The sequence below is a fragment of the Pelodiscus sinensis genome, chromosome 30 (genome assembly GCF_049634645.1).
Source record: "Pelodiscus sinensis isolate JC-2024 chromosome 30, ASM4963464v1, whole genome shotgun sequence".
In the NCBI taxonomy this organism is placed as follows: Eukaryota; Metazoa; Chordata; order Testudines; family Trionychidae; genus Pelodiscus; species Pelodiscus sinensis.
In genome coordinates, this window is record NC_134740.1 from 8,145,439 (window position 1) to 8,158,682 (window position 13,244).

Sequence of the window (13,244 nt, forward strand, 5' to 3'; positions counted from 1 at the left end):
CCCCACTCTGCTGCCGAGCCCTGTGAGTCGGGACTTGGGCATGGCAGAGGGGCTGGCTCTGCAGACAGGGTGTTTCTCAGCTGCGGGGGACACCAGGTAGTAACACGTCTCAGTGGTTCTGGGGTGCATGTGGGTCACCGTTAGAAGCAGCACAGGGTGGTCTGGGGAGGTCCACAAGCATCTTCGGGGTCACTGGCTTGCACAGAAAGCTGCAGGAGGGGACTTTGTGTCCATAGCACAAGATCACAGGAGGGGATGTAGACGTGTTCGGTAACTGAGAACTGCGCCAACTCAGCACAGCTCCATTGAATAAGTCCGTGGGGGTTACTTGCAAATTAACACACATTCCAGCAGTCAGGCGCCGTTCTGGCTCTGGCCTTCATGGCAACAACACACTGAACTCAGCCGATGCAGACAATGAGTCACTCCTGAGCCTGATCCCCAGCGCAGTGAGACAGCCCAGCCTGGGGACTCGTTACCAACCTTTTAATGAATCCCAACAGCCCTGCAGGCCCTGGGGCGCTGGGCCTGGGTGGGGGAGAGCACAGCTACAGAGATGAACTATCACCCTGCTGCCTGCCCCTGCACTCCGGCTGCCACACGAGATGCCTGCTGGACACAGGGCAGAACAGGACCGTGATTACGAGGGATCATAAAGGGCCTGGCTTGCACTGGCACTGGACAAGATACTGGCGGGAAACCCCTAATACATCCCTGACCCCCTCCCCTCTCCTCCAGGCCATGTCTGTGGCGCTCGCTGCCTTTACGAGCATCTACCCGTGTAGCCCACCCCTGGCAGCCCCTTAGCTGGTTGACCAGACGTCCTGTTTTGAAAGGCACCATCCTGTATCTAAGCCCCCCCCCCTCCGGCAAATTGTCCTGTCCTCCCTGTTTCCCTTCCCCCCATCTCACGGGCGGGTCCTGCTGCCCTGGCAGTGCTGAGAGTGTGTGTGCCAGGGGAGGGGGCAGTAGCCGATGAGGGGGAGTGGTGCCAGGCTGCAATCCAGTCCATCAGTATGGCCCGGCTGTGAGTCCACTCCTGTGTGCTTCGGGGCTGTGCTTTGTGTTGGCTGGGGAGCCTGGGCAGTGCCATACAGTGATAGGGGCCCTCTGCTGCCCACCCATCAGCCCATTATGTGCTCCTCCTTGCTGTGCTCCCTGTGCAGGAAGAATCTGTAATGGGCAGAGATTTCACCCTGTGGAACCCCCACAGAGGGTGCCTGGGGAAGATGCATTTCCAGGTAATAGGCGAGGTGGGTCCATTCCAGGCCCGGCGGGGAAGTCTGTTTTAGATCTAGAACAGGGAGGTGAAGAAGGAGGTCATGTAGCATGCTGGTTCAAGCTCCTTTCCCCCAATGCAATCCACTTGAGTCTGGAGGGGAAGGCTCGTCCATCTGGGCCCTTCGCAATGACAGTGTCTCTCCTACAAGCACTGGGGTCATACTTTACAATTCCTGCATTTAGGGTTAACATGGTTGTGACCCCACAGCAGCCAAATTAGTTTCCCCAGGCAAAATTGCATTCCAGCCATTGACCATCCATCAGGCCTATAGCACTGGCTGAACTGGATTTAGATAACCACTCCCTGGATTTCTTCCTCAGTCCAGCATGAGCTAAACAACTGAGGGTATGTCTACACTACAAAGTTAGTTCGAACTAACGGACGTTAGTTCGAACTAACTTTAATAGGCGCTACACTAGCGCTCCGCTAGTTCGAATTTGAATCGAACTAGCGGAGCGCTTAGTTCGAACTAGGTAAACCTCATTTTACGAGGACTAACGCCTAGTTCGAACTAGCTAGTTCGAACTAAGGGCTGTGTAGCCCTTTAGTTCGAACTAGTGGGAGGCTAGCCCTCCCCAGGTTTCCCTGGTGGCCACTCTGGCCAACACCAGGGAAACTCTATGCCCCCCTCCCGGCCCCGGACCCCTTAAAGGGGCACGGGCTGGCTACGGTGCCCGTGCCAGGTGCAAGCCTGCCAGCACCCAGCTAGCAGACCCTGCACCTGGCACGGCACAGAGCCACCCACCCGATGCCCCCCAGCCCACCCCCTCTTGCCGGGACCAGGCTGGCGGCTCCCGGGAGCTTGCCCTGGACCGCAAGAGGCGGGCACCTTCCTGGGCTAGTGCAGACATCGTGGACCTCGTCCACGATCTCCGCACTAGGCACAGGAAAGTGGCCGTCTAGGGCAGGAGAGCTGCCAGCCTGGCCACCCAGGAGCAGGTGTGCATGAAAATCAAGGGGGTCCACTGAGACCCCCGACCCTGAGCCCTGAGCTTACAATGGCCGTCCTGGGTCAGACCAAAGGTCCATCTAGCCCAGTAGCCTGTCTGCCAACAGCGGCCAACCCTAGGGACCCTGGAGGGGATGGACCGAAGACAATGACCAAGCCATTTGTCTCGTGCCATCCCTCTCCAGCCTTCCACAAACTTTGGGCAGGGACACCACTCCTACCCTCTGGCTAATAGGACTCCATGGACCCAACCTCCATGACTTGATCTCACTTCCCTTTCAACTCTGTTCTAGTTCTAGCCTTCACAGCCTCCTGCAGCAAGGAGTTCCACAGGTTAACTATTTGCTTTGTCAACAACAACAACAACTTTCTCTTACTAGTTTCAAGCCTGCTACCCATTCCTTTCCTTTGGTGTCCTCTAGTCCTTCTTTATGGGAACTCAGGAAGAACTTTTCTGAATGCACCCTCTCCACCCAACCCCTGCTTTTAGAGACCTCTATCCTGTCCCCCCTCCGTCTCCTCTTTTCTAAGCTGAACAGTCCCAGTCTCTGTAGCCTTTCTTCATCTGGGACCTGTTCCCAACCCCTGATCATGTTAGTTGCCCTCCCCTCTCCCAGCCTTTCTCTTCCCCTCTCCCACCTCCTTTTCCCAGTCTCCCCCAGTTTTTTTCAATAAAGACAGAGTCAATGTTGGAAGAAACGTTATCTTTATTTTGTACATCAATAAGAAGGGGGGCTAAGGAAGGGTAAGTGGAAGGAGGTGAGGGAGGAATGGGGTACGAGCCCCCGATGGGGAGGACTGGGCTGGCTCTGCGGGCTTCTGGGGGTGGAAGCTCTCCTGCAGCCCCCCAATTACTCCCTCTCCCCAGATGGCAGCCTGCGGCAAGTGCAGCCGGGCTGATGGCCGAGTGGTGTGATGTGCCCAGTGTGGGCACTCAGGGCACTCCAAGCCAGAACTTCTTTGCAAGCGGGGCACCCCTTAGAACTGTGTGTCCGGGGTGGGGGTCGGGACCCTTTAAGCGCAGCCCTCGGCTAGCCTGAGACAGCATCTCCATGCTCTAAGTCCTCCTTTTATGCCCTGCCGGCACTGCTTCCGGCCATCCTTAAGCCCTGTTCAGAGTCCACTCAATGTGGACTTGCTAGTTCGAACTAGCAAAACGCTAGTTCGAACTAGTTTTTAGTTCTAGATGCGTTAGTTCGAACTAGCTTAGTTCGAATTCACTAATTCGAACTAAGTTAGTTTGAACTAGCGCTGTAGTGTAGACATACCCTGAGTGAGCTTAACCACCCCAGGACTCCTTTCCCCTTCCAGATAGCTGCACTGGAAGCAGTGGTTCAGACCCTGCTTACATCCTACCCCCAGCCAAGAATTTGCCATACCAGCAAAATGCATGCCTGATTATACCAGCCACGTGAGTTCTCCTCAAAGGGTCTGAGGAACCTCTCTATGGCTCCCACATGCCTGTGAGCTAAGTGTATCTCATCCTCACTAACCACTCCTGGTGCATTGTACGTTTACTGGTTTTATAACCCTATCATGCCTATTGAGAGCAGGCCCAGCAGGAGCTGTGGAGACTTCTGGAGGCAGGGCTGATGGGTATGGTTTACTTGGAGGCACCTCTTTATGGACACAGTTCTTTGCACCTCTTCCTGAATCGCTGGGATGTCCCCGGCACAAAGGACACCTTCCCCTGGAACACACCCTCTGTCTAGCCACATAGGTGGGTATTTACAGGTGTGTTCATCTCCAAGGGTACGTCTACACTAGCCCCCTAGATTGATCTAGGGAGGCTAATGAGGGCAATTGAAATTGCAAATTAAGCCTGGGATTTAAATATCCTGCATTTGATTTGCATGTTCCCAGCTGGTTGCAATTTTAGAAACTGACTATCCCAAACTAACTGCGCGCATCTACACGCGGCAGTGAAACGGGATTCCAATTTAAAGCCCTGTGACGGGGTAGGCGGACCCCCCCGCCCGACCCCGCACTGAGACAGGCCCCGAGGAGGGGGCCAGAGACCGGGAGGGGAGATTGGGCGACGGGAGTGGCGCCACGGAGCGCGGGGCGGTAGCGCCGAGCACCGGCACGGCCGACAATGGACGGCCCGAGCCGGCGCCAGGGGATGACGTCAGGAAAGGTGCTGGCCAAGACAGAAAGCAGGGCGGGGGCCGGGACGCAGCGGTGACGTCAGGCCAAGGCGCCACGGAGCGGGGAATTCAAAAAGGCCCCGGCCTCGGCCGGGAGGAGGAGGAGAGTGCCCGACTCCGGGGGGAGTCCCAGGACCGGCGGAAGGACCCCGACCCCGAGGAGTCCGGGCAGCCAGGGGGCGTCCGAGGCGGACGGAGGGTAAGCTTGTCCCCATGAAACATTGACCGGGAAGAAGGGACCCAGGGCGGGGCCGCGAAACCCCGCGAGTGGAGGGTTTGGGGGAAACTTGACCCCCTCCACTGACAGGGGACGCACGTCCCCTTTCTCAGGGCCCTGGGTCGGGGCTCGGAGTGAGGGAGGGCCCGAGCCCCCTTCCCGGTCCCCCTGGGGATACACAGAGGCTCGATCCGCCACGGCGGCGCAAGTGCTGCCATAAGGCCAGAGGCCCAGACGGGGAGTGGAGCTCCCACTTAGGACGGTGTCCCACCCGGACTCGGGGTGGGCTTTAAGAAAACGGTTACAAGCCCTAACTCGAATTAGCTGTTATTCCTCCTCGGGCAGTTACTTCGGGCTAGTCAATTTCTAAAGTGGCGACCAGCCGGGAACACGAAAATCAAGCACGGGATAGTCAAATCCCAGGCTTGATTTGCAATTTTGGTCACCCTCATTAGCAGTAAGTTCATATCTCCCACAACCTTCTCCGTGAGGTGCAGGTGCCCCAGAGATCCCTTGAGGCATGCGTTCAAACTGCTAAACCCCAAGGGGAAGATGAAGGCTGTCTTCTCCTTGTCCTCTGCTCCCAGGGGGATCGGGTAGTAACCACTTTGAAGATCCAATACTGAGAACCACTGACTTCCCAGTAAATAATCTAAGGCATCTTCTGCTCAGGGCATTGGATACTGATCAGCCACTGTACGGCTGTTCAGGGTGCGGTAGTCGATACACATCCAAGTTTTCCCATTCTTTTTGTGGTCTGCCACAATGAATGAGTCATCGGGGCTGCGGGACTCAGTAATGATGCCATTCGCAGCCAGCTCCTGAAGAGATGTTGCACATTGTCCATCTCTGAAAGTGCAATTTTTCTAGATCGCTCCCTCAAAGGTCCGGGGTCATGGAGCCTGATGTTTTGCTCAACCGCCTTGGCACATCCCACAACCCACTCGTGCAGCCAGAATACCTAGGATCTTTCACAGAGTTTCTTCCTCAGGTGATCCTTCCCCTCCTCGGGCAATGCTGAATCCCCTAAGTCAAACCTCACTTGAGTTTCACCTTGGGGTCTCACAATTGATTCAGGCTCAAAGAGGCCTGCTGTCTTTTGCCCTCGATTCACACAACAACACCACGACTTGTTTCATCAGCAATCAGTACAGTACCTTGTCCTGGGCTGCTGCTGGTAAGGACCAGAACGGCTTCAGGGAGCTCCCCTTCAGCTGGTTGTTCCACCAGGGCAAATGCTCCTTGATTGCCTGTTTTGAAAGGCACCATCCCGTACTGAAGCCTCCCTGCAGGTGTCCCTGCTAAGGGAACTCTCCCGGCACCCCGCACACACACCTCTGATGGGTGGACGGGAGCAGCACTCGGGGAAGAATCTGCTTTTATCACCCCTGTGCGGCTCTGTGGCAGTGGCCACCAGGCCGTCGATCGGGATCTGCCGGTAGCTCGTGGAGCCTCTGAGAGGGGACCCTGGCTGGTTTGTCCAGGAAGCTTGTGCTGCTGGAAGTGGCTGGCAAGTCCCTGCAGCCCTGAGAGAGGCAGGGCCGGGGGTCTCCACGTGCTGTCCTTGCTTGCAGCACCACTCCTGGGCTATGTCTACACTGGCGGGTTCTTGTGCAAGAAGGGCTGTTCTTCCGCAGTGTCCACACGGCCCGCCCGCTCTTGCGCAGGAAGAGTTACAGTGCAGCATGGGGAGAGGGCTTCTTGCACAAGAGCAACGCTCTTTTCTAACGGGGGTAAGCCCTCTTGTGCAAGAGGGCAGTGCGGGTGCATGACAGGGGATTCTTGCGCAAGAAAGCCCCATGCCTAAACATGGCCAGCAGAGCTGTCTTGCACAAGAGAGCGTCCACACTGCATGGGTGGGTGCACGTGTGCTCTTGTGCAAAAGCACAGGGCCGTGTGGATGTGTTCTTGCACAAGAAGCTGCCCGTGTAGACATAGCCCTGCAGCGCCCATTGAGCAATAAGGGAACCCTGGCCAGTGGAGGCTGGGAAGGAGGGACAGTGCTTTCAGGAGTAAGCCAGCCAGGGCCACACTGCTCCATCCATTCCCAGAGTGACTAGGACTTGAACCCACAACACTGCCCTTCCAGGGAAATGCCCTCACCCCCTCAAGAACTCACCCACTTCCCTGCCTTCAGCTAGTCCCCCTTATCCTCCACAATATTGCAGCTGGCTCCATCCTTGGGGCAGCCTGTCTCTGCTGCCCAGCTGGGTGGAGGGATTGAGCAGTTGAGCCCCTGCCCTCTATCAGAGTTCACTGGAGATCTCCCTCTGCCTCCCTACGTTCAGCAGGTCCTTTACCCTGCTTCCCAAGTGCAGGAGCCAGCCCCAGCTCTGGGGCACCCTGTGTTGGCTGCTCAGGATTCAAGCCCCAACCCTGTGCTCCCCCTGCAAATGCCAAATCTGTTAGCCCACTCCAGAAGCTATGCCACCTTCCTACTTTCAGGGGGTCCCTTACCCTGGGTCGGCTGTCTGGTCATTCCCAGGGTGCAGGGACAGGACTCGAACCCACCACCCTGTATTCCATCAGCAAAAACCCTATTCCCTAGGCCACCACCCTACCTCCAATGGGGCCCTTATTCTGCCTTCCCATTATGGCAGCCGGCTCCATGCCTGGGGCAGCCTGTCCAGCTGCTGCCGCTGCCTGAGTGGGTAGAGTGGGGGGGGGGGGGGACTTGAGTCCACCATCCTGTACTCCAGACGCTGATGCCCTCTCCCCTAGGCCACTCCTGAACCCCCCCCCCCCACACACACACCTTCCTACCTTCAGCAGGTCCCTTCTCCTGCTTTCCTATTGCGGGAGCCAGCTCCATCCCTGAGGCAGCCTGTGTTGGCTGTTTAGCTGCTCCTGTGGGGGGAGAGGAGAGGGGACTTGAGTCCCCAACCCTGCGCTCCCCAGGGGAATGCCCTATCTCCTAGGACCACCCCACCTCCCTACCTTCAGGGGGTCCCCTCCCACACTCCAAACCCCTTAGCCCAAGACCAGAGCCTGCATCCCAACCCCTACCCCAGCCTGGTGAAAGTGAATGAAATGTGGGGATGGCGTGAGCAGGGGTGAGGGCTCAGAAAAGGGGTGCAGCAGGGCAGGGCCTCAGAGAAGTGGGGGACAGAAGCTGGGAAAGGATATTGGGGTCTGAGGCAGCTCTTACATTGAAAAGCTGATCTTGTGGGTAAAAAGGTTGGAGGCCGCTACTCTATGGGGTCCGGGCCCAGCCTTTTGGCCCCAAGGGGGCATTTGCCACCTTTCAGCTCCTGGGGGACCAGCTGCTGTGGGGGACGGAGAGCTTGGTGCTGGCGTCATAAGAACGGCCATACTGGGTCAGACCAAAGGTCCATCTAGCCCAGTATCCTGTCTACCGACAGTGGCCAGCACCAGGTGCCCCAGAGAGGGTGGACCGAAGACAATGATCAAGTGATTTGTCTCCTGCCATCCCTCTCCAGCCTCTGACAAACAGAGGCCAAGGACACTATTTTATCCCCTGGCTAATAGCCTTTTATGGACCTAACCTCCATGAATTTATCTAGCTTCTCTTTAAACTCTATTATAGCCCTAACCTTCACAGCCTCCTCTGGAAAGGGAGGATTATACTTACATTTACATCGATTATACTTACATTTACATCTTTATGTAAGTGGGGGAATGGTCCCGCTACTGTGGGGAGCTTTCCTGGCTTCTATACCACCCCAGTGAAATGGACCAGCGAAAGGATCTGAGTCCCCGCTCCCACTTCCTTTACCCCACGGCTCCCTGATCCTGAGGGCTCCCCCTCCACTCTCCTGAGTAGCAGAGTCCTCGAAACCCCAACAAGGCTGGGCCCAAGTTTTCTGGGTCTTAATCCCTGACCTTGTAGTCACTAGGGGCAGGTGTCAGGGTGTCCCCACTCCGAGGTGCTCTCTTTACACTGCAGGCCTTCTTGGCCCAGTGATCACTTCATAAGGTTCAAAGCAAATACAATTTATTAAACAACAACGGATTAAAGAGAAAAGAATAAGAAAAAATGAGAAAGGTTAAATGAGAACACACAGCCCTGCTCTGTAGCACAGGGACATCAAAACAGCAGCCTGCTGAGTGTCAGGACAGGCCACAGTCTCTCCCTTATAGGCCCCTTAGAGGCCCTGGATGTGCTGCTGGGGGGGCTGCAGGCTGGACACGCCTGCTCTGGCAGTGACCACACAGCCTCAAGCTCTAAGTGGCCAGACCCCTCTCCCAGTCTGGCCTGCTGGGCCTCTTGGCTGGTGATATCTCCCTGCCCAGAGCCTCTCCCCGCACTTTGCTGGTCCTAGCTGCTCACCACACCCAGCTGCAGGCTGTGCTGCTTTGCCAGTCTCCAGCTCCTTGCGTTGCTTCTCTGTCCCTTTTGGCTCTCTGAGCACTGCCAGTCTGCTGCTCAACACACGGTCTGCACTCTTGAGCTGTGTGTGCCTGGCTCTGCTGCTGCAAAACTGCCTCTCCACACCGCTTGCACTCCTTGGGCTGTCTGTGTCTGGCTCTGTCGCTGCAGGACTTCTGCGCACTGCTCTTAGCTGTCTCTCAGCTCTCTCCTTGCTCAGAGAGACCCAGAACAATCCCAGCTCACAGGGAGGATGGGGCCTGGCCTCTCACTTTCCTCACTGGCTTGTCCAACCTGTCAATCGGGCTGAGCTGGAGTGTTGGCTGCTTTCCATTGTCTCTGGGGTCTGTCAGTCTCATGGACCCTTCCCCTTTTGATACTGGGAGCTGGCAAACCAAACACTCCCACAGAGTTTTAGCAAGGGGCTAACAGTCCCCTTACATTTAGCCAGGCCTGGGAGGACCCTGTGTCCCAGGCCAGCCAAGGGGGCCGGGCTGACTGTGGAGGCTGGAAGTGCAGGGTGGGGATGGCCAAGGAGAGACGGGCTGGTTCCCCACACCAAGAAGCAGGCCCAGGTCTGCATTGGGCTGGCGGGTACGACCAGAGGTTTGCGCCCCATGTTAGTGCCGTCGCCGCCCCATCCCGGAGCTGTGTGGGAAGGGGAATCCAGACTAGGTGGGCTGGGCCGAGCCGTGCGGGGGGCTCTCTGTGCACTGAAGGAGGTCCTGGCCAGAGCCCCGGTGCTGGGAAACCCAGACTGCGACAACCCTTCCTGGAGCTCACCGACGCTACGGACACTGGGCTGGGGGACGAGAAGGGGGCAACACCCATCGTGCACCTGAGCAAGGAGCGGCTGCCCCCGGAGCAGAGCGACGCTGCCAGAGAGGAGGATGCCTGGCCCTGGGGTGGACCCTTTGGAAGCTGCAGCCATGTCTGTTCTATTGTCCTATAGTAATCCTATGTGTGTGCCTCAGTTTCCCTGGGCACTGAACCAATGCTTGGGAGGCATTTTTGGGTTGACTCCCATGGAGGGAGGCTCCCCACTGAGAGCACGTACCCGATGGCTGAGGTCTTTGTAGCCCAAGCGAGGAGGGGTGCCACCAGATGCCACTTTTGCCTGGGAAGCCTGGCAAAGGCCAAAGGAGGAGCCGGGGCCGGGGGGGACTGGGTCCAGGCAGCTGGAAGTGGGTTGCTCATTGGTGGCTGGGGGCAGGAATAGAGCCAGGGCCCCAGTGCTGGGCTCCCCTCTCCCCGCGAGGGACTGTACCGAACGTCCCTGGTTTTGTGCTGACTGGTCTGTGTGATGCTGTGGCCCAGTCGACTAATAAACCTTCTGTTCCCCAGCCGGCTGCGAGCTACGTCTGGCTGCGGAGGGGGGCAGGCCCCCCACACCTGAGTGAAAGGAACATCTGGGGTCCTAGAGAGACCAGTCTGGTTAATAGGACTAGTGGGACATTTTCCCATGATGCTTTTCTTTGGTGTGAACCAGCACAGGGGTAAACATCAGCCACGAGATGGAACAGGAGCCTCTGCTGCTGAAGAATTGCCAGCACCCACCCACAGTGACCCAGGCACCAAGGAAAGGAACAGCGCTGGGCCAGAAAGGGACAGACACCTCGCCACATGCAGATACGGCCGGGTGGCCAGATCCTTACGCGCTGGCCGGGCTTCACTGTGACAGGTGCTGTGTGGAGCCAGACTGTGCCCAAAATGCTTATGACCCACACAGCCTTCGGGAGGGGCCCTGGACCCATTTCACAGATGGGCAACCCAAGGCACACACAGAGCAAAGGGCACAGGCTGTCCGGGGTCCCGCCCCTTCTCCACAGAACTTCCTGCTCTGGGATCCGCCGCGGGTTAGGTTTTGCCAATGGGCCCCTAACAAGGTTCAGGCCCTGCAGACACCGCGGGGCCCGGAAGGCAGGGCACTCCAGTATGAGACAAGACACAAGAGCATGTGGCATATGGGGGGGGATCATTTACAAAAACACGACCAGGTGGTGACAGACATTTTATTGGAGCAGGCGACGAGCCTGGACAGCCCCAAAGGCTGGGCTAGCACTGGGCACTACACTCGGCTGCCACTGCTGTGTCAAACACCTGGGATCCCTTCTTAGATGAGCCTCAGATTCTGTGGTTTCCCTTCTTGCCGTGGTAGGTCAGCGCCGTGCCGGGTGCTGGACCAACACGGCTCGACCACACCGCTCCCAGCCCCGTGCTGCCGGTGCCAGGGTCAGAGGGAGGGCCCTTGCAGCCGCCAGAACACCTTTTCCTCTGGCTCCTTCACCTGCAGCACCTCCCACCCCCGCCACCTCCTCCCACAGAACTGCCCGTACCCACCTGCACGATACCCAGCAGCGTAGGGTGCCTGAAAATGTGGAGCACCGCTGGGTCTTAGTGTCCACCCGCCTGCCTCTCCCTCTCCCTGGTCTGTGGCTCAGCTTCCTCCAGAGAGGCTCTCGTTAACTCACCAGTGACAAAGCCGGCCAGAGCCAGGAGCAGACATTGACCCTGCGACAGAGCCAGCCACGTGGTCATGAAGCCATTTCACAGGCTTGTGCCAACCCTTCCTCTCTGGCTGCTGTCAGGCGTAGGGCACCAGTTTCACAGGCCTGCCAGGGACCCCATAAACCCCAAGGGGGCCCTGTCTTCCCAGGTGGTGATGACCTTAGTTTCATACCTCTGAGTGCTGTGCGATAGCAAAATGACCTGCATGGGGATGCCAAGGGACTGGCCCAAGGTCCCACAGGGAGTCTGTGGCAGAGGGGGAAATGGAACCGAGGAATCTCAATGCCCATCCCACGCTGCTCTTACCACGAGACACAGAACCAGAATTTGAATGCCGAATGCCACACTGGGCATCTCCAGCCATAAGAGCAACGCAAGAAATTCCAATCATGCTGGGAGTTCAATCAGCATTAGACCCCCCACTCCCCTGCCAGAGCCAGGGACAGAGCACAAGAGTCCAGAGGCTCATCTCCAAGTCCCTCTCTCCCTGTCCCTTCCCCAGGCAGGAGGCTCATTCTTCAGGCTCCGCCTGTCTCCTGCCCCCCAGTCTCATCAGGGCAGCTTTCATCTCCTTGTTCCTCAGTGTGTAGATGAGGGGGTTGAGGAACGGAGTCACCGTGGTGTAGAAAACAGCCACCACCCTGTCCACGGGGTCCTGGGAACCTGGTCTTGTATAGATGAAGACCACAGGCACGTAGTAGGTGACCACCACGGTGAGGTGAGCCGCACAGGTGGAGAAGGCCCGGCGCCTGCCCTCGGTGGAGCGGATTCTCAGGATGGCCGAGACGATGTAGACGTAGGACGTTAGGATCAGCAGGAAGCAGGTCATGGCCAGGAAGCCCACGTCAATCAATGTCACCAGCTCGTTGAGTGACGTGTCCCCGCAGGCCAGCTTCAGCACAGCCGGGATGTCGCAGATGATGTAGTCGACCCGGGTGTCCCGGCCGTAGGGCAGCCGGAAGGTGAGCGCGGTTTCTAGCAGCGAGTGCAGGGCGCCCAGGAGCCAGGTCCCCGCGGCCAGGAGCAGGCAGGCTCTGCTGCTCATCAGGACGCCGTAGCGCAGCGGCTTGCAGATGGCCAGGAAGCGGTCGTAGGCCATGACCGTGTAGAGGAAGCACTCGGTGGAGCCCAGGAAGTGGAAGAAGAAGATCTGGGCCACGCAGCCCTGAAAGGAGATGGCCCCGCCGCCCGGCAGGAAGCCGGCCACCACCTTGGGCACCACCACGGAGGAGACCGTCATGTCCAGGAAGGACAAGTGGCAGAGGAACCAGTACATGGGCTTGTGCAGCCGGCGCTCCCGGGCCACCGCCAGCAGGATGAGCAGGTTCCCGCCCAGCGTCAGCAGGTAGATGAGGAGGAAGAAGAGGAACAAGGGCACCCGCAGCTCGGGGGGGTACGGGAACCCCAGCAGGACGAAATGGGTCAGCTGGGAGCCGTTCCCGCACTCCATCGACTTGGCCTGTGTCCCTGCAGGTGAACGGAGGGTGTTAATGGGTAGCCAAGGGAGAAACAATGGGGGACCTTGGCAGGGGAACTTGGGTGAAACTTCAGTGCTAGGCAGACGCTAGACTCAACCACCTGACTCTGTGCCCCTGGTCACCTACCTAGGGGACTCCCCTGCGGTCCCACGTCTGGGGTGAGGACCCAGCCTTTCTGACTCCCGGCCTGCCCCGTTTTACCCGACTGGCCCCGATCCTCTCTCACAGCTGGGCGTGGACGCTGGAGCCAAACACCACCCCATGCAAGGCACAGCTGGCTGAGAGTGAGGGCCCGTCGGAACCTGCTCCCCAGGGAAGAGACAGATGCACTCA

The 13,244-nt window shown here is 58.0% G+C and overlaps 1 protein-coding gene across 1 annotated transcript; it reads right to left on the minus strand.

Moving 5' to 3' along the window:
• Positions 1–11,944: 11,944 nt before the first annotated feature.
• Positions 11,945–12,883, minus strand: LOC142821069 (olfactory receptor 10G6-like). The gene has a single exon (XM_075911857.1). The coding sequence runs from the start codon at positions 12,881–12,883 to the stop codon at positions 11,945–11,947; it is 939 nt and encodes a 312-aa protein (XP_075767972.1).
• Positions 12,884–13,244: the final 361 nt, after the last annotated feature.

Excerpts from the sequence above, each read along its gene's own strand:
- LOC142821069 (XM_075911857.1), bottom strand. The coding sequence starts at position 12,883 with ATGGAGTGCGGGAACGGCTCCCAGCTGACCCATTTCGTCCTGCTGGGG.